At 39.9% G+C, this 19,326-nt stretch overlaps 2 protein-coding genes across 5 annotated transcripts; both read right to left on the bottom strand.

Annotated features, from left to right (window-relative positions):
- Window positions 1-432: 432 nt before the first annotated feature.
- LOC146550588 (kelch-like protein 7) lies at window positions 433-9,981 on the bottom strand. Of its 4 annotated transcripts, none has more exons than XM_085259458.1 (13): window positions 9,822-9,981; window positions 7,699-7,825; window positions 7,284-7,386; window positions 6,783-6,876; window positions 5,757-5,881; window positions 5,513-5,688; window positions 5,193-5,367; window positions 4,718-4,821; window positions 4,071-4,287; window positions 3,716-3,917; window positions 1,524-1,621; window positions 1,167-1,353; window positions 433-802 (listed from the first exon to the last, which is right to left on the bottom strand). In XM_085259458.1, the coding sequence occupies exons 2-13, from the start codon at window positions 7,804-7,806 to the stop codon at window positions 736-738; spliced, it is 1,656 nt and encodes a 551-aa protein (XP_085115584.1). In that variant the 5' UTR covers window positions 7,807-7,825; window positions 9,822-9,981; the 3' UTR covers window positions 433-735. The 4 variants fall into 4 exon arrangements, with proteins under 4 accessions (XP_085115584.1, XP_085115583.1, XP_085115582.1 ...); XM_085259457.1 differs by having other exon boundaries at window positions 7,699-7,822; window positions 9,822-9,973; XM_085259456.1 differs by lacking the exon at window positions 9,822-9,981 and adding an exon at window positions 9,188-9,496 and having other exon boundaries at window positions 7,699-7,822.
- A 1,106-nt stretch (window positions 9,982-11,087) lies between these two features.
- On the bottom strand, window positions 11,088-17,200 carry pofut1 (protein O-fucosyltransferase 1). The gene is made up of 7 exons (XM_085260497.1): window positions 17,045-17,200; window positions 16,138-16,259; window positions 15,652-15,834; window positions 15,369-15,481; window positions 15,069-15,261; window positions 13,125-13,367; window positions 11,088-12,453 (listed from the first exon to the last, which is right to left on the bottom strand). Exons 1-7 carry the CDS (start codon window positions 17,181-17,183, stop codon window positions 12,259-12,261), a joined length of 1,188 nt encoding a protein of 395 aa, XP_085116623.1. The 5' UTR covers window positions 17,184-17,200; the 3' UTR covers window positions 11,088-12,258.
- Between the last annotated feature and the right edge of the window lie 2,126 nt (window positions 17,201-19,326).

Below are 19,326 nucleotides of genomic sequence, written 5' to 3'. Positions count from 1 at the left end.
AAAAAAAAGGGGGGGGGGGGGGGGATGTGACAGACTTCATAACAACTTTGTACTTGAAAGTTGTGACAGCTCATTCGTTAAACATTTCTGAATGAATTTCAATCAATGATAAACCCTTTTTTTTTTTTAAATTGGAAGTTAATTTAAGAGTTAAAGTAATATTCAATTTCAATCAAAAACAAATTAAATGATGGGGTTGAGTTTTGAAATTTACATTTATGTATATGGAATTTCCCTAATAAGATGGAGCGGCCGAAGAGTGAACTGTCAAGAGTACTGAATATGACGTCACTTATTTATGTGCGACTGTTTAATAATCTCTCTCACACACTCACACTCACACACACACACACACACACACACACACGAAAGGAACTTACGCAAAGCAAGGGGGGGGGGGGGAAGACTCCTACAAGAACATTTCAAATCATTAGCAAAGCACTTTTATTAAGTTAGTCATGAATAGATAAAAACAGCACATATCTGCCAAACATTTACAAGCAAGAGAATTTTTACTGCTAAACAAAGTTAAAAGAACATAACCATTCTGTAAACATGCACATTAAATATTGTGATGAGTAACCCTTTCAGTAGTAGGTCCTTGTGCAAATCAGTTTACTATTCCACTACAGGAATCCTAGGGGTCTCAAACAAGCATCATAACAATCAAATGTGTATCTTGTCCTATGAGGATGAGGCAAATAAAAACATTTTGCGGCTGCCTTCAATGAACTCTCATGGACCAACCGTGCAGATAATGCAGCTGGTGGAGAAAAAAGCTTGAGCTTTGGATGTTACCCACCTGAACACAAAAGAAATGCTTCAGTAAGAAGTTGAGCAAATAGATTGAGTGTTTACTGCTCAGACTTTATAGTAATGATGCTTCTTTTACAAATATCAGCAGTGGCTAAAGCATCATAAAATAATAAGGTAAGTCATATTAGGCACTACTTTTTACAACCCAACTGCCCAATCACTTATGTTGATTTCTAACAAGAATGTATCATTTTGTTAAAGAAGTGTAACCAAAATGGTTTGACTGACTGACATACATTTAAATTCATATTCATGAGATGTTTAGACATTCTGAAAAATAAAGTGCTGTCCATTTTTATATTTAGTTATTCATATAGTTTATGTCAACAGTATTTAGTTGATGTACCAACCTATTGGTTTTTGTGTGGTATTCTAGGACATTTGTGAGGCACTGTGCCCCTAGTCCCCTGCCTGCCAGCACAAAAATGACGTCACCGACAGGCACACATTTCACTGAGAGACTTCTCCATGGCATCCTTGAGGCAGCATGCCACTTGTTAGTGGTAATATCATAGTATTCTACTGAGTCAAGGCCACCTGGAAAACAGGGAATCCCCCCCCCCAAAAAAAAAAAAAACAAACAAAAAAAAAAACAAAAAACCCCACACACACACAAACAAACCACCATGCATTATACAGACCTACTAGCTATGGCCATCGTGATAAACTACAGTAGTACTTTGATTCCTTAACACCATTTTCTTTACCAGTTGACCCTTCGCCTCCAACAGCATAGATCTTGTTGTCGATAACCACTAGCCCATGGTTCTTCCTGGCAACCCTCATTTCATGCAATTTTCTCCACCTGGAAGGTTGTAGCAGAAAATAAATATAGTGTAGAGGAGAAAAAAAAAATCTAATGCGTATTCTTGAGAGTTTTATGACCCTCTGAATAAGCTTTTAAGGGAATTTATTCAGCAAGATTTTCAAATGTTTGATAATGACAACCTTGGTGCCGAAAACCGATGTCCAAAGCAAAGTGTCAAAAACCCTAAAGTTCCCGGAATTGTCATTGAAATCTGGTTCAAAATTAATCTCCAAATTCCATTGTTAAAATGTGCAGCTTCAAAGCAGAAATAGACTGGTTTACACCCACGTACAAAAACTATTCTATAATCAGTTTCTCTGCTTTGACATGAAGCCTTGAAAACCACCAATGGTTACTTATGCTATGCCCCAATTAAGGGGCTGCATGCTTCGGAGGCCGCATTTGAAGGCCGTTTATGTCACAGCCAGGCAATGAAGGCTGCTCCAAATGAGTCCTTCATTTCCCTGGACTTCGTGGCCCAACCTATCCCAGAATTCATAGCACCTCCCAGCCAATTCCAGTTTCCAATAATGGCGGAAGCTAACTAGTTGTAATATTACTCTTTTCAATACTTTATTATAAAAATATTATTAATAATATAAAAATACTTTTCAAACACTGCAATGGCGGAGGAGCCTGGCTAAAGAGTTTGAAATATTACAGTTCTCTTCCATAGTGTTGATTTTGTCGTTTCCCTTGCTCACCCCAAAAAGTCACAGCTGATAGCTGCCCCATCCTGAGCCTGGTTCAACCAGAGGGTTCTATCTGGTTAACAGGAGTTTTTCCCTTGCCACCAACACCAACTCTCTCCACTATGGTAGGATCTTTACTATATAAAGCACCTTGAAGTGACTGTTGTGATTTGGTGTTATATAAAATAAAACTTTAACTTGACAGAGTTTGTACCAACCAATCATCCTGCTCCTAGTATTTTATTAGCATTACTTAGGACTAATGAGAAGGTATTGGCCATGTAGCCATACAATCTATGGATGAGCTTATTAACAATCTTGATAATGTATCAATTATATAATTTTATTATATAAATAGAATTAAACTAAAAGTTCAGAAAACTTTACTTCTGACTTTGAATTTGGTCAAGATTTTTAGAAGATGCATTATGGTATTATTTTGAAATCCCATGTTTTCACAAGTTTTGGTGTCCTTGTTGACCACCTGCCGGGGTGGCTATAAGATCCACTGTGCACTGGGAGAAACCTGGAAACCATGTATTTTTACACTGGCGTCCACTGTGGCCAGTACAACAACAGTAACTTTTGTGCTTACTTATGCAAGATTAAAGCTACGTTCACACTGCAGGCGAAAGCTGGGAACTGTGTCATAACTTTCAAAGAGGTCCACAGCTGACCCACCTGCAAAAACAATACATAATATCAGACTAAAACTGCTGGGAAGACAACGTTGGAGAAACGTTAACATTTTATTTGTACTGTATAACCTGCAGATTCTGACAGAAATCTGCAACTATCCTTTGAAGCACCGCTCCTCTCTTAAACAGCAATAAGGATCATTATTAGGTTATTTACATTATTATGTAAATAACAAAATAACTTAAAGCAAAAATTGGGAAACATGAAGTCCGAAGTCTTTATATTAAGGGCCATCAGTCAAACAATATAGTTTGCTCTGGGTCTAAACAGAGTGCGTTGTGTGTGACGTCTTCTTTTGCGCATGCGGCCGCTTTGAGCGTTCACACTAGAGCGCGTTTGCTGTCGCATTTTATTTGTAGTGTGAACGAGCAGACAAAAAACAAAATAAACAAAAACGGATTTGATCAAAAAAAATTGGAATTGAGCATTAAGACCTGCAGTGTGAACGTAGCCTAATACTTCAGCTGCCACTTTTCTTTTATCTAATTCATCAAAATTCCAGCGTAATGCAGGAACACCATGCACAATCGCCAGTGACACTGGTCAGTCATGCAATAAAGTGGTATACATTTAGCTTTAACTTTGCTAGCCTCCTGATGCCCATTGATTCATACACCTCCTTTAAAGCACAAAGTCCCAAACATTGCAAACATACACAGACAAAAAAAAAAAAGCAGCATACAGAGCTGTAGTGACTCACTGTTGTGTGCTGGGGTCATAGACCTCACAGTTCCTGAGGACTCTACCAGAAACACTGTTGCCAGTCAGTCCTCCACAAACATAAATGAGCCCATTGGCCTCCACTGAGGCATGACTGCAGCGGGACACTAGCATGCTGGTGTTGACCTGCCATGACTCTGTCATTGTGTCATAACTTTCAAAGAGGTCCACAGCTGACCCACCTGCAAAAACAATACATAATATCAGAAACATATGCTTGCAGACATGGCTAGAAACTTTCCCCACTGATAACAAGTTATACTACATTCATAGCAAAACTATAGCAATTCACTGCCCACAGTCTCTTCAAGAGATACACATATCACCATGCATACCCGCTTCTGATCCTCCAGATGTGAAGATCTTGCCCTCAAAAACACAAGCAGACATGTTCTCACGAGGTGTTGGTGGCCCTGGCCTGGAGCATCTATTCCTCAGAATGTTGTAGAAGTCTGTGTGTTTGATGTGAAAGCTGTGTGAGCCACCTAAAATGGAGCCCACCCTATTCTGGCGTTTTGACAGTTTGCAGTTGATGCTCATCCAGCTGTAATCCTGAATGGAAAGCAATACCAACACTTGTGTAATGATTAGAACAGACCTGCTATTGTATGGAACTATTGAAAGAAAACAACAAAACAAACAAACACCGAAGATTAACCAAATCGTTATTCTACTAATGTGCACCACTATTTAGCCTCATTTACTGTTTGTTGCTTCGTGCTCATCTTCTCAATCTTATTTCCCCTTAACCTTCCACCAAAAATGGCTGGCCTGCCTTGAGCTGGAAGTCACTTTGAGAGTTTTTCCTCCTTATAGTAGGTTAAAGGTAGCTCATATGTAATCAGTGGGATTCCTCTACATTTACCTAAGGTGGCAATGTAAATAAGCAGCAAGCAACTGCTAAAAAAGCACATACCCAAACGATATTACACAGTCTGAAGTGATGCCCCTGTGGCTAGAATTGGTAAATATTTGTTGTTACCTTGGGGTCAAAGTAGTAGCAGCGGTTACCATTAAACAGACCAATGCAGTTGTCGTACTTCTTGCGACGTGGTTGGCTGAGCTCTCCAAGGTCCCACATTGCACCTAAGGCAAAAAGCAATGAGGGTTTTTTTGTGAATGAATAGATCCATCTACACAGTGGAAAGCAATATCGCAACTATTTGAACTTTGCCTGTGTCACGTGACGAGCCAAATTACCAATACTGGCCATTTAGAGCAACAACATATACATACACACAAAACCCAGAAAATATTCCAGCAAAACCCTGGAATTCAATTAGCCACAATATTATGTTGAACATGTATAACAGGTTTTACTGAAATTCATCAGTTTAAACTTTTTGCTTCCATTGAATGATGCAGATCATTTCATTGGGAATGTTGGTTACGCCACTGTTCTTGCATGAATGTCTTAAACTTGAATTTGAGTGCAAGCTCTCCATTTTGCTACTCACGGGTGATCATCTGTAAACAGTGTGGGTTGTCCTGGAAGAGCGGCTCAGTCTTTACAGTTTCTGACAGGAAGGTTTTGGGGACCAGAGGTAGGCGAATGCACCTCAAAACATCCACAATATGCTGTTGTCTACTTGGGATGTTATACTTTAGCCAGCGCACTGCAGCATCATAAACCTGAATGGAGCAACATGTGGGAACAAAGGCTTTCTACAGTGTTTTTGTTTTTAAACTTGCTTTAGTTAAATTTCAGGTCTAGTTTGATTTCAGTTGGCTACATTTTTTTGTTTTAAATATAAAATTTTAGTCGACACTGTGGTACCTGTGTCTCACAGTAGACAGTGAGTTTGTCCTGGTGCAGTAGTTGCGCGAGCTGTGCAATGTCCAGATTTAGAAATTCATCCAGTCTGCAGACATCAGTAAAGTGGAGATAGGAAAACTCCTCTGCTGCTGCCTTCAGCTCTGGACAGTTCATGCGGTCTGAGAATACTGAAATGCCTGCAAAAGCACAGAACAGGAATCACTCAAAGAAATCCACAATGGCAGGTCTGTGTTTCTGTTGTTACCCAGGCAGTTTGTTGCATCAATCTGTCCAAAAATGAACTTCGCACACATCATCTTCACTGGTTCAATCTGGTACTGGTTGGCCACATTCAGCAATGACTCTGCATTAGTACTGTCCACTGTGATTCTGGGACACGGCAAAACACAAAGTATGAAAAAAGAAAACAATCTTTTATTGCCATATGATGAGTGTACTGCAAAGTAAGGTTAATGCACTAGTTATGTTAAGGCTTTCTGGTTTAAAAGTGAATAAAAATGCCATGTTCTCTCCTATTCTTTTATTTACGGCATGTGTTTAGAGCCAAGCATTTATAAAAAAATAAATAAATTGAAAAATTTTAAAAAAAAAAGGCTTGCTCTTAATCCAGTGCATTTGTCTGGCAGAAACCTTCCTTATGCCTTTATCTGCATGAACCTGTGTGTGCTGTGACTCAGCCACAGAAAAATGATCACACTTAAGTTCTTGTGAAATATCTAAGGTTTTCATTCCATGGCCAAGCATTGCACTATTTCACACTTTTCAGCAGAAGAGAGATCCTTTTTCTTTCCCATATAGCTTGAAAATGGTGGTCTGCTTAATAATGTGGAACATACTCTTTAGTAGTTTTTCCCCTCTAATTAGGCTCACCTGGTAAACTAATAGTCACAGGTGTCAGAGATTGATTTTAGTGATCCAAAGAGCACTGAGACACAGTGCCATCCATGCATTTAATTGAAAAACATCATATCTAATCTTTATGACACCAAATACAATTTTCATAATAATTTGGAACGCGGTGTAGGGATTATTCTGTGCAGAATAAGACTTGTGACACGTCAAAATCCCATTTTATGTGAGTGCACACAGAGTCTGAAGCAGAAAGCTGGCTTAAAAGAAAAAAACAAAACAAAACAAAAACTGCTAACCACTATTGTGATACCCATTACCACTGACTGTAGTTTTAAGCTTTGTCAAGCCAGTTAACACAAACAAAGCCTTATTGGGTTCAACTTGCTTCACAGTATAGCCCTGTTTTAAACACACTTACTGTGAGGTATAAATATATTCAAGCAACAGCTCAAGAATCTCAGGCTCAACACTCCTAAGCTCCACCTCAGGAGACACAGACTCCTTCATTCTGGCTGAAAGTGAAAAGAAAATCAAACAAACAAATAAAACTATTAACAACAATTAACAGAACTACATCAACAGCCATACGCGTTTCAGAAATTAGCCATCTTTGTTGAAATAAACCATTGAGCTTTTGTGTTTGAAGCCAAATGCAGTCCATTTTGTTAAATGAAATGTATATTGTGAATTAAAAGGAAGGCAAGCAAAACCAGAGTCGATTTACCATTATGTTCAACTCACACAGTTACTTAATTTTAGTCTTTACAAGATATTTACATTTTGGCTCACATGGTTCTTTTTCTATTTTACTCAACCTGAGGGATGCTCCTCTGATGTTTCTCTGGAGACAGTTTTGTAGTAAGGCCTCAAGGCAGAGTATTAATGTGTGTTCTTTTGTGTAGTTTTGTGTTATCCTTACTGGTGAACATAAGTCTGAAGACATGGCTGGCTGCAGCTAGCACTGCTCTGTGTGCTGCAAGGCGTTTTCCCTGAACCACAAGGGTCACATCACAGAGGCTGCCCTGGAGAAAATCAGTCATCAAAAAGGTGTACTAGATAGCAAGTTCAACTTTGTCAAACTTTCCTTGTGTTTGACCTAAAGCCCCAGTCAGAGATTACCAATGTAGCGACGCCAATTATTTAGTCGGGTAAATCAGAGTTTCCTGTGTTACTTTTGTGACACAGGAAATTCATCAGTAAAATAACATCAGTATGCGTCGCTAACCCGTCAACCTTGCTTTGTACTACAAAGCACAAGAACCAAGACGGGAACAACCACAGTCGTGCCTTTTGGCAGCATTAGTCTACAGGCTTTTGTATTCTTAAACACCCACCTGTTTTCTCACGTGGTTAAGGAATCCCATGTAGTTGGTCAGACATGTGCGCTCTCTGATGGCACTTTTTCTGTTATTTTTCTTGGCACATGATGAGGAGGCCATCATCCCATTTATGTCGGCGCTACTGTCAGAAGATATGTTTCAGTAAACAGTTTCTCTCAAACTCCTTCCCTTCTGCTGCTCTTGAACCAGGTGAGCAACACTCAAATTTCCTCAGACATGCAATATCAAAGATGTCGATATCAAAACACAAACTTGCTTTCACAGCACTACTGGGCCACTTGTTACTTCCATGTCTGTTTTATGGATGCAGGAGCTTGACAGGTTACAGAGAAGGAGATGCCCCAACAACTTGAAAAGTGAGACGTTCTGGAGAGCACTTTCCAATAGCTTTGTTTCTTGTTCTAGCTTCTTTTATCCCCCTCCCTTCAGTTCAAACACACATAGTTCAGGAGAAGACTAGCTCTTAACTGCCTCCAGTACCAGTACAAATGACGTTGGCCCCCAACAAACAATGTAGAAAACAATAGTTGGGTTGCGGTCACGTGGTTCTGATGACGTGCGGAGGCAGCGCGATTTTTGAGTGGAGGGCGGAAGTAAACATGGAGGACACTGTGGAGAGTCAGGAGAGCAGCTGTTGTGCAACTTTAGACCCCGTTTCTCGGGAGAGATATAAACAGATAGTTAAAAAATATATCGGACGTGATCCGTATTCTTTGAAAATGTCCGAATACACCACAGAAGTAAAGGATTTGCCTACTATCGAGGCTGTGGATATCACCAACTACTTGGTCCTCCAGACTTCTTACTACACTAGGCAGCAAATGAAAGCTTTCAAGAGTCTGGAGGCGTACAATTTTTTTTGTCAGCGGGTGGGTCCACAACCTTGGAACAAAACGTCTCCGTGATGGATACAGTTTGGTGTTTGCAAGGGTGAGTGTTTGTTCTTATATTGCTTTATCTTAAACACGCTAACAGTTAGCGGTAGCGGCTTTAACGTCAACAAACATGCCACATCCTTAGGACTTCGTTAGAGTGACAGTTGTTTGTTTCAAGGTAAACCATTCTCAGCGGTCTAACGAGACACCTCTGAAGACTTGGGTAATTGCAAAGGAGGATGGAGAAGTGATTGCAGCTCATCGCAATTGTATGGCAGGGTTAGTAGCCTGTTCTCCACTGTCACTAGGCTCAAATCCGGGCTCTCAGCCGTCTGTTGCATATCCAAAATCGCCTCTGCACATCGATGCTGTTCTGCCTTAAGCTTCATTCTTTTCTCTCGTTTGAGAACTGATTCCGATCTGGGTTTTCGTTCGTAGCCGAGATTGACCGTCGGAGCCCAGTCCTCCGACTCTTCGTGATCCAAAGCACTTGGGCAGCCTATAGTCCCAATCAAGTCAATATTAGACTACTAACTTAAAAGCACTAAGTAAACGAGAATTTAACGACTACCTAATGCTAATAAGTTCGTTTGCAAACATAACATTACCTCTGACGAAGTGGTCGCTGCAGACACGGGCATTGGCAGACTCTGCTCCTCCCGACTGTAAACGTAAATTTAAAATCCATTTTTTCCTACGTTTTTCGGTTAGAATTTTCCATTTTTCTCCTCTTCGTTGGGCTATTTTTGGTACCCTAAAATACCGTTTATCAGTTTCTCTGGTCGACCTACTGGAGCATCCGTAAACACAACAGGACATAGGCATTTTGCGTACTGTCTGTCTGTGATTTTGCGCTTATCTTTTTCACTTCCGACCGCCAGTCAAATTTCGCGCTTTACGTCGACGTCACGTCTACGTCAAATGAAACCTAGCTATTAACTAATTTTTGGGAGAAGTCAGCTGGAAGGTAGTGCCAAATCCTAATTACATAAAGAGCAATGAAATAGCCAGACATCACCTAGCAAAATACTTCTATTGTTTTGCTATGTTTGATTGGGTAGGACCTTCAAAGAAAAAACAGTCTACACAAACACTTGAATATTAGCTGGCATGCTATCCATTGCTAGCATGCCAGCTAACTCTAACTGGCAGACAAGAAGAAACGAGGGAGGAATACAGGGCACGCGCACCACAAAATGGCGAATTTAATGGTGGCTTTAAAAAAGCAAATCAGTTACCTACCTGCACCCGATCTCTCAGATCAAGTGCAAGAAAGCAAAGCTCACTTTTATACTACAGGAAGTCCCGCTTTGTAAGGGTCAAGGCCGTGACCTTGTTTACATCCGTGCCATACTTGCCACTTTTAACTCAAGAACACTCAAACTGAGCACGAGGCCCGGGGGCGGAGTCCAAGTGTTGGCGTTACTGCATGGAACGTGAACGTTGTAATGTATGCACGAGACACTTTAACATTCCACTGGCACAATGTACATTTTCAGACTTTAAATGTAAAATTTCCAGATTGTTTTATTTAATATACTTAATGTTTATAATTAACTATTTACTGTATATAATATCCTGTTTATGCACAGTAGTAGAGGACCGTTTCAGTGCACGTCGTACTCTAAAGTCTAGTAAACTCTAGTAAAACTATGCATGTGACAAATAAAGAATCTTGAATGAACTTGTGGCACAAACGGAGCAGCCTTTCCGAGTGCTCTTCTTGGAAACTGCGGGAAAAAAAACAAAAGAACTAAAAAAAAAAAGCCAAACTGAAAGAAACTAGATTTAAGAAGAGATTTGAGTTCAGATTTGTGCAAAAACTGTTCATTTTCAAGAAAAGGTTATGCTGTTTTAGCTTAACATATTCACTTCATTCACCCTCTCTGTTTATATGCCACTATTAGAGTAGAATAAAACAGTGTTTATTTCTAATATGTAAATATAGCTAAAATAACAAGAAAAAGAAAAACTTTGCAAACACACAAAGACGTGAAGTTATCATGAATATCTCTACATCCATACGTCTATACTCAAAGGAGTAGAATGAAGTTTACACTTACTTATTCCTACCTCTTTACTAAAAATTCCATAATTTGCAAATCAGTGTTCAGAGTTTGACATATTATCCATTTAACTAATAGTAATCATTAAACTCTGTCTATCCCATAGTGTGCCATTTCTCCCCCAGTGTCTCTCTGCTCTCCTCTCTGTCACCAGCCAATTGTGGTAGATTTCCTCTCTGAGCCTGGTTCTGCTTGAATTTCCTTCCTGTTAAAATTGAGTTTTTCCTTCCTACTGTCACCAAGTGCTTGTATATTGGGCATCTTCTGATTATTGAGGATTCTTCTTAATACTATTGTTACCCTAAAACACCACAATGTGACTTTTTGTGAATTGGTGCAATATAATTAAAACTGAACTTAATGGTGCAAGTAGGATATAGTTAAGATATATTTTGTAATTATGTGAAAGCATAGTATATTACACTGAAGAATACACAAAATGTACAACTTAAAATTAACTTTATTCAGCTGTGAATAAAAAAATATCCAAGCTCACATTATGAAAAATACTTATAAAGGCCCCACATGCTTAGCCTGTTCACTGATTTGACAAACTGATTCAAAGCTAAGCTTCCAGAGGGAAGTAAACAGGCTGCTGGTCCTTCAGAAAAAAAGTGTGCATGACTTTATTGATTTAAAAAAAGACATGAAAAACATTTGACTTCAAAATCATTGCGTTTACCAGCTTAACATACATCGTCACATGTATGCACATCTAAATTCCCTTAAACATCAACAAAATTACAACTTTCAGTGCAGGTGTTCACATATGGATTTTGGTCCTGAGACCTTTAAACTGAGAGGTAATGTCTCCTCTTCCCCTCTCTCGAACTGGTATATACAGCAGGCTCAGTTACTGTGATCTCCATGTTATGGAAGTTATAGAGGAAGGAAAGGAAAGAGCAGCAGAGCGTCACTGCTGAGTGTGCATTCACTCTTTTACAGTTTGTTGAAGGCAGTACCTAAAGGAAATGTTAGGGAAGTGGCGTGTTTTCCTCAGGAAAGGAAAACTGGCTTCAGTATGGGGAACCAAAAAAGGTTGATGCACAAACATGAAAGGGAACAAAGACATTAGATCACTTGATGCTTGCTGTCTAATAACTTTTTTTCTGACTAAATGTAAAAATGGGGAGGGGGTTCTGCTTATACTTTTAAGCCATGTTCAGCTGCCAACCCCTGTTGGTTGAAACCCTGAACATTCTGTTGATTATCCCATAGATGCAGAGCCTAAAAACTGGTATTTCAGACAGTCCTTACAGTATACATTTATGCCTCCTCATTGCAGTATAGGTTCCACTTGTGTACCACAAACAGCTCAGAGTGAATGTGTGGCTGACTGATGAACACTGTTAAAACATCTGCTAATTTAACAGTTTTTTACTCCCTAAAAAACTGTATTTGCATTATAATAGCGTTTATTTAAATAGTGTTTCCTGATAGCAGCACTCTCCATGTTTTAACACACATAACCCATTCTGAAAGTAGACATGCGTGTAGCCTTAATTTATAATCTTACTGGACACATTGTGAACCATTGTGTGAGATTTGAACACTCTCTCGCCTCCTCATGACATGTAATTAGAATCAGTGTTCAGAGGACGAACGCCTGACAATCAGAGCTCTTCTTTGGCATTTGATTTCCCCGGCTTGTCCATACCGAAGAAGGAGGAGGGAAGGCTGCGGACGTCCCGCTCTCTCTTCACAAAGGCAGAGAAGGAGGAAACGCAGTTGCCAATGAAGTGGTCAGACTGGCCTAAGATGTACAAGTCCATCTGGGCAAAGTCTGGCTGAAGACTCACCACTTTCACCTGCAGAGGTCACAGTGGAAACCACAAATTAGACGGGCTTTCCTTCAGGTCTCGCTCCAGATCTTCGGGTCTTAAAGCAGGGAATTCCTCCTCTTAGAGGTACAAAAATTGTAGCTTTTATGTATCACTTTATGGTGGAAATGTCTTTACTACAAAAAAGAAAAATACAAAATTGAAGTATAATGGAGTAAGGTCACATGCAGCTTTCAAATATTTTATCGTCCTATAGATTACATATGTAAAAAAATGAGTAGCTTTATGATGCGTTCCATTTGAAGTCAGAATATCCAGTCCCCAGTCTGAATTAACAACTGGAACACCACCTCAGCAGCCACACCAACCCCGACTTCACAATTCAAGATGGTGGCATGAACGTAATCAGCTGTGAGATACTGAAGCTGGGATCTGACTATCTGACTTCTAAGGTAAATGGAGTATGAAATTAGCTCCTCCCTTTAAACCAGCATTTTCTAACTGGCTGCCCCTCATAAACGGCATGTGGGTGAAGCTTCTGGGCTCACAGCCAGCCAGATTATTTTTAGTGACTCTGTAAAGAGTTTGAAAGGTTCTTAAGTTCTCACAAACCTCCCAGCCCCTCAAGTTAGCATTAAGGACAAAGATGCCAAAACAAGCTTATGACAGACTTATGAATTCTCCACACAAGAACCCACCTTGCCTTTGAAGAGCTTTTCAATGTCCTGACTGTGCGATTCAGAGTCTGTGGCGATGTAGACAGAACGGGCGTTGGTCTTCTTTACCCACAGCTTGACAGCCCCACGAATCTCAGTTAGGTCAGGGAGACACATGGCCATAGTGAGGGGCAGGGCTTTTTGACGGTTATACCCGACGCACTGAGGGGAGGCCATGAAATGAGGTCCTGCATCGCCATTCTTCAGCAGTTTGCAGGCATTTTGCTAGAAAAGGAGACAAAGATTAAAAAGTTAGAATATAAACTGTACAGACTATAAGGTTTGACTGTTCCCTCACAATATATGGATACAATGAGCCAAAGGGGAAAAAAATGAATACAAATATTTCATTTATCGACCTCATTTGTGTCCTTGTTTCATTTCCGCATAGTTTCTTTTATGGGCTTGCTCCTCCTCTGTTGTCAGCAATGTTCCCTATAATTTTTGATGTGTCTGAGCGAACACACAAACTCCCTGAGACCCCGTTGGACCACTGTGACCAACAGCAGACGTGTGCACTGTTTTCACGCCAGTATCGAATCCATCCAAGTTACATGGTTTATTAAAATAATCAAATTACAGCATTTACATTTATGTTATACTACTTTTAATTAACTGCTTTAGCCCACTTACAATGAAAATTAAAAAAAATCTTGTTCGTGACCTGTGTAGTATGTTAAGTAAAAATAACTTGAACTCCAATTTGGAAAACAACACACTTTCTTTCTTTTTTTCTTTTCTTTTTTTTATAAAGCTCTGACTTGTATTATGAGTATGAGTCTGGGAGACTGGGCATCTGGGACAGAGTCCTGTAACTCTCTGTCTGCAAAATACAGTATATAATGACCAATGTTGGGCAATTAATTATATAGTTACTTCTTCAAAAAAGTAACTGAGTTATGCAAACAAAGGTTTTTGCAGCTGTTTACCTAAAAATGCAGCCAAGGCATTTTTTAAAATAAACATTTCAAACTATTTACAGAACAATCAGCTGTTCTGCATCAAATTTGATGCCACACAAATTATTTGTGCCATTCCAAAAAATAATTTCTGTCCACTATGAGATAAAGGAGAACAACAGCCTGATACCTGCAGGCCTGACAACAGGAGATGTATCACTCCTGTAACACCTCATTGTTCTGACACACACAACAAAACTATTGACTACATTACACACTAACTACACAAGATTTGCGCTAAACATCTCAAATCTCTCACATCTCAAAACGCCGCCGTCACTCCTAAAACTTCCCCCCCTTCCTAAACAACTAGAGGGAACATTGGTTGTCAGTAGATTTTAGTCAGTCATCACTGAGCCTTGCCTTCCTTCTCTCACCCTGGTTGGGGTGAGAGAAGATGGCCCCGCCCCTCCCTGAGCTGGGTTCTGCCGGAGGTTTCTTCCTGTTAAAAGGGAGTTTTTCCTTCCCACTGTCACCAAAGACCTTGCTCATAGGGGTCATGTGACTGTTGGGTTTTTCTCTGTATCTATTATTGTAGAATCTACTGTACAATATAAAGTGCCTTGAGGCGACTGTTGTTGTGATTTGGCGCTATATAAATAAAATTGAATTGAGCCTCAATGATGCACTGAATGAATATTCATTTACTGCTATGAACAAACCCAGATTGGGACTGAAACGGATAACCATTCACACTGACATTCATACCTATGGCCAATTTAGCTCTCTCATGAAAAACAGACTGTGCAGAGACACTTGGACCATCACAGGTATGTCTGTGATGCAGCACATGAATTCACCCAGAAGCCCACCCAACCTTCTGTTTGCAAGTGCTAGCCAATTAAGAGATCTGTGGCTCTGAAGGAAAAGGAGCTAAAACAACTCACTTTTTCAGACTGAGGGGCTGCACATAAGAGAGCATGTGAATAAAACCCTCTGTGTCCAGGGCTTGTCAAGCTTATCTCACCCAGTCTATGCCAATCCTCAGATGGATGCCAACATATGGCCTGGTCAGCAAGGTGGCAATGTGCTCTTCTCCCTCCTTCACCATCTTGTCTGACCAAACTATATAGCGCTGCAGGCCCACATGCTCTTCTATCACTGGAAACTGAGCTGGAGCCCCAGGCATGGCCAGGACAGGGTGCTCAAAGGGAGGAAACCTAACCCAAGAGCATGAAACAGTGGAATAGTGAATGAGGTAGGTTTTTTTTAATGTTTTATGTCACCTTTAATAATTCTGTGTATACCTGCACTGACATGTACTCACTTCTTCATCCACTGAGGTTGGTGATAGGCACTGAAGGAAATCCCACCAAATAAGACAGACTTGTCAAAGTCCACACCGGCATAGTCCCAGAATGGCCCAAATGGGTTCCCATCCTGAAAAAATAAATCGGGATAATCTGGCCATATTAGAATGTTCAAACAGGAGCTTCTGATCAATATACAATATATAATCTGTGGACTGTCCGTGGACCGCCAGAGGGCAGCATTTCACCTGTGGCTAATCACATTAAGCCAGATAAGGTTTCTTTTAGATTCTAATTCACCTTCATTGGGCAGGACTTCTTGTCCTTACTCCGATGGGCCGCCGTCTCAAAGCAGTAGGCATTCCTCTGTCCTGAAGGCCAGTATTTGGGGGCTAGCTTCTCCATGAAGTCCTCCAAGCTGATCACACGGTGGTAGGCAGACAAAGCCTCCAGCACGAAGAACTCGCTGTAGGGAACATGGACCTGAACAGAATACATAAGAGTGGAATAAAACAACACAGCCACCTTAAGACTTGGTGTGTAATAGCTTTAACAAAATCACATTTGTGTTAGACAGATATGCTCTAGCTATTTATGTATATTTTTGACAAGTACCTGCTACTAAAGCTTAGGGCTGCAGTGCATGTGTGAAAAATAGCTTTATGTCATTTGTTCTGATATACAGCGTGTGACCAGTACCTCTGATACTTCCCAAAGGGATACTAAAAGTACACCACACAGTACACTTAACAACAGCTTTGCTCTCACCTTGCTGCCTGGACTTACATTGGTGTAGGGGTGTGTGTGATGGCGGTACACTATCCAGGGAGGGACTGCCAGGGTTCGGTTCAACATCTTTGCAAAGGCCAGAGATCCTAGGAAGTGGTCAGCCTGGTTTCCAAAGCGACCTGAATAACATGCATAATGTGCATAAAGTTGCACTTATCTATCAGTGTAAACTTTGTGCTCCTTCACATGGCATGTGTGACATACATTTACTACAAGGAAGTTCGTTGTTTAAACAAGTTAACGAGGCATGAAAACATAACTACATTATAGTCATTTCATTGCAATGGATGGCCAAAAGCTAGGAAAACTACGAAAATGTCTGTAAGCCGCTGTTATGAGTATATATACATACACACACTTTTACATTCTTAATATCTGTTCTAAATTTACTAAATCTTATTGTTGGTAAGCAACAGCAGGTCACGGCATCGCTGTCTCGTAAGTGCATTAATGGAAGGGAAGCGTGTAGTAGAAAACTAATTTTAGAACAGATCATGCTTAATCAGCTGACAAATTTTACGGAGATGCCAACTTGTGTTTTTGCGTACAGCTCTTCTGTTAATTTTTGCAATGTCCTTGATTTAAGTAAGTTTCTTACTTCATTAGTAGTAGGAATGATTAGTATTTCTTATTTCATTCGCTCTAAGGGCTGAAAGCGCCCCTCCTGTCTGAGCATACAAAGACATATATTTTAGCTGCTCAAATGTTCTCCAAGTTCAGCGTTTATTTTTATAAGGTCCTCTCTACTCAGCTTCACTGTAAAAACACTACCTCCGAAATAACAAGCACCCCCTGGGACAGCTCCTGGCTCTGTGAACTCATACATGGGCATGAAAAACTTTTGAACTCGCTAACTGTGTTACTCCGGCAGAATGAGCGCATGTAGCTACAAAGAATGATTTACCCATGCACGGGCAGTACAAAACGTAGCCATTCGCATCCCACTGCAGCTCTTCGGCAAAGGTTCGACAAGTTTGGAGTAGAAGTGATAAGAATAAACATTTTAGTGAAAGACCGTCAATGTTCTGTTGTTTAACCGCCATTGTGCTTCATGTCACATCCCACAATTCCTTGGGTTTCTTTCAATAGTTCAACTCAAACTTTGCTGCCACCTACTGCACTGGTGCTAAAGTGCACTCCTGGTAAAATCTTTGGTCTTTATCGAACAAAATGGGTGTATATCCAAGTAGAAAAGAAATACGAAGATCATAAAATATCAGGTAGCTATTCCTCGCAGTTTGACATTTTAGGGATTTGAAACAGTGAAACTTTTTGTCAGATTAAAGATGTTTAACTACATATTTAACCCCATTTAGTATAAGGAAAGGGATTTCAACAATACATCTCAGTTTTCCTGTATGATGCAGAAATGCTGCTGTAGAAATGCCCAGATGTAATTCACAATAATTAACAGAAAATGTATTTTTTTCATTGTAAAAAATAAAAATTTCTGTGAAAAAACAGGAACTTACCTGTGTTTTAATTATTATTGTTTATCTATTACTTAATTACTTTGGAAAGGGAGGGGGGGGGGATTTCTTTGGAAATGGGGGCCAGAATCAGCTTGGCCTTATGTTTGGCGCCCAGGTTCTAAAGAATTAACTCTTACTTACTAAATAAGCAACAGTAGAACCGATTTAAACATAAGCAATAGAGCCAATTTTGTACATTATTGCATCTAACTATTATTTTCTTTATGAATGACATTGGTGATTGTCTTCACATTCAGTTTTTAAAGATCAAAAAACCTGCTCTAAAACCTGAGCTACAGCCACCCACAGCCACCCACTGTAGCTCAGGTGGTAGAGCAGGTCATCCACTGATTGGAAGGTTGGTGGTTCGATTCCTGGCTTCCCCTAGTTTACTTGGGCAAGATACTAATTACTCTCCGATGCAGCCATGTGAATGTTAGCTATGAAGCACTTAGAAAGATGTGCTTGGGTGAATGCACAAGTTTCGTAAAGCGCTTTGAATGCTCAGATGAGTAGAAAAGCGCTGTATAACCCCCAGTCCATTTACCATCAACTGAACTGAAGCAGCACCTTCACAAAACAGTCCAAACTTCAAAATGATTAAAAAAAGTAAAATGACTCAAATCTGAACCAAATAGAAGATCCTTTCAGTTGCACAAGGGTTTGCCACAGCAGTTAGCTCTGCACATTTGATTTGATAGTTTTGTGATTTATTCAACTGTTTTATCTAAAATTTGGAATAACTAAGATGTTGCAGTGAATATGAACAAAATGTTTGTCGTGTTTGAAAAGGATGAAGACAAAACTGTTTAGTTGGCATACTTGTTGGTCTGCTGGGATTTTTACAACAATCACCTCAGAGAATGGTGTGGAAAAACAGAAAATATCAAGTGGGTGGCAGTTTTCTGGGTTAAAAATGCCTTCTACTCTGACCCATAATGGCCAGAGTGCCTTGAGCTGGTAGGAAGGCAGCAGTAGCTGAAATAACCATTTGCTTCAATCAAGGTATGCAGAAGATTATCTCTGAACACACCTTGAAGCAGATGGGCTACAGTGGCAAAAGATCACACCTGGTGCCACTCCTATCAGCTAAGAAGAGGAAACTGAAGATTCAAAACTTAAAAAATCCAACTGTGTTCATACAGGACTCTTTTGCTTAAAGCTAGCAGCTAACTGAGATTTTGAGGGAATACAGGAAATAACATTGCAGTTACATTCTAAACCATCTTATAAGCAGAAAATGCAAATACAAAATGATGCTTGAATAATGAATGATTTATTTTCATCAGGGTGAAGTGTAGCCCATTTCTATCTAAACTGAGACATCAGCCATATTCCCAAAATGAATATCTGAGAAGTCGTATCACTTTTTAACCATGTGTTAAACAAAAAGTGTTAATTTACGTTTTGCAATTGTCCATGAGAAAAACAGTACCTCTAGCTCCTAGCCTGCTGTTAACCACAGCTGATGCACCTGAAAGCATTTATTTACACAACTGTAAATTGCTCTGCTCCAAATCATTGTTGCGGTAGAGGGTTTCATAAATATTGCCTTATTCTCCACAGGTTTGTTCTCCAAAGGGGGTTCTCCAAAATCCTTTTTTTTTTGGCATCAACTTGACCTGATGTGTTTGAAGAAAAGAAATGCCAAATCCCAAAGAATATCATACTCTCGAGCATGGAGGTGGAAACATTATGCTTTGAGACTAAAGCT

Source organism: Mchenga conophoros, linkage group LG20 (genome assembly GCF_057382185.1).
Source record: "Mchenga conophoros isolate Kocher_MC1m ecotype Shallow Benthic linkage group LG20, M_conophoros_male_GT1.1, whole genome shotgun sequence".
Lineage (NCBI taxonomy): Eukaryota > Metazoa > Chordata > Actinopteri > Cichliformes > Cichlidae > Mchenga > Mchenga conophoros.
Note: the sequence above shows the minus strand (reverse complement) of the source record. Positions and strands in the feature narration are given on the sequence as shown.

Bases quoted from the DNA above. Each gene is read 5' to 3' on its own strand.
- LOC146550588 (XM_085259456.1), bottom strand. From the start codon at position 9,267: ATGGATTTTAAATTTACGTTTACAGTCGGGAGGAGCAGAGTCTGCCAA. The intron at 6,877-7,283 runs GTAAGGATAACA...TTTCACTTTCAG, and splicing joins CTTCAGACTTATGTTCACCA to CCAGAATGAAGGAGTCTGTG. The intron at 1,354-1,523 runs GTAAAGAAAATG...CCTGTTTTCCAG, and splicing joins TGGAGGCGAAGGGTCAACTG to GTGGCCTTGACTCAGTAGAA.
- pofut1 (XM_085260497.1), bottom strand. From the start codon at position 17,183: ATGGCGGTTAAACAACAGAACATTGACGGTCTTTCACTAAAATGTTTA. The intron at 15,262-15,368 runs GTGAGTACATGT...CTCTTGGGTTAG, and splicing joins CAACCTCAGTGGATGAAGAA to GTTTCCTCCCTTTGAGCACC. The intron at 12,454-13,124 runs GTGGGTTCTTGT...TGACCTCTGCAG, and splicing joins AAAAGCTCTTCAAAGGCAAG to GTGAAAGTGGTGAGTCTTCA.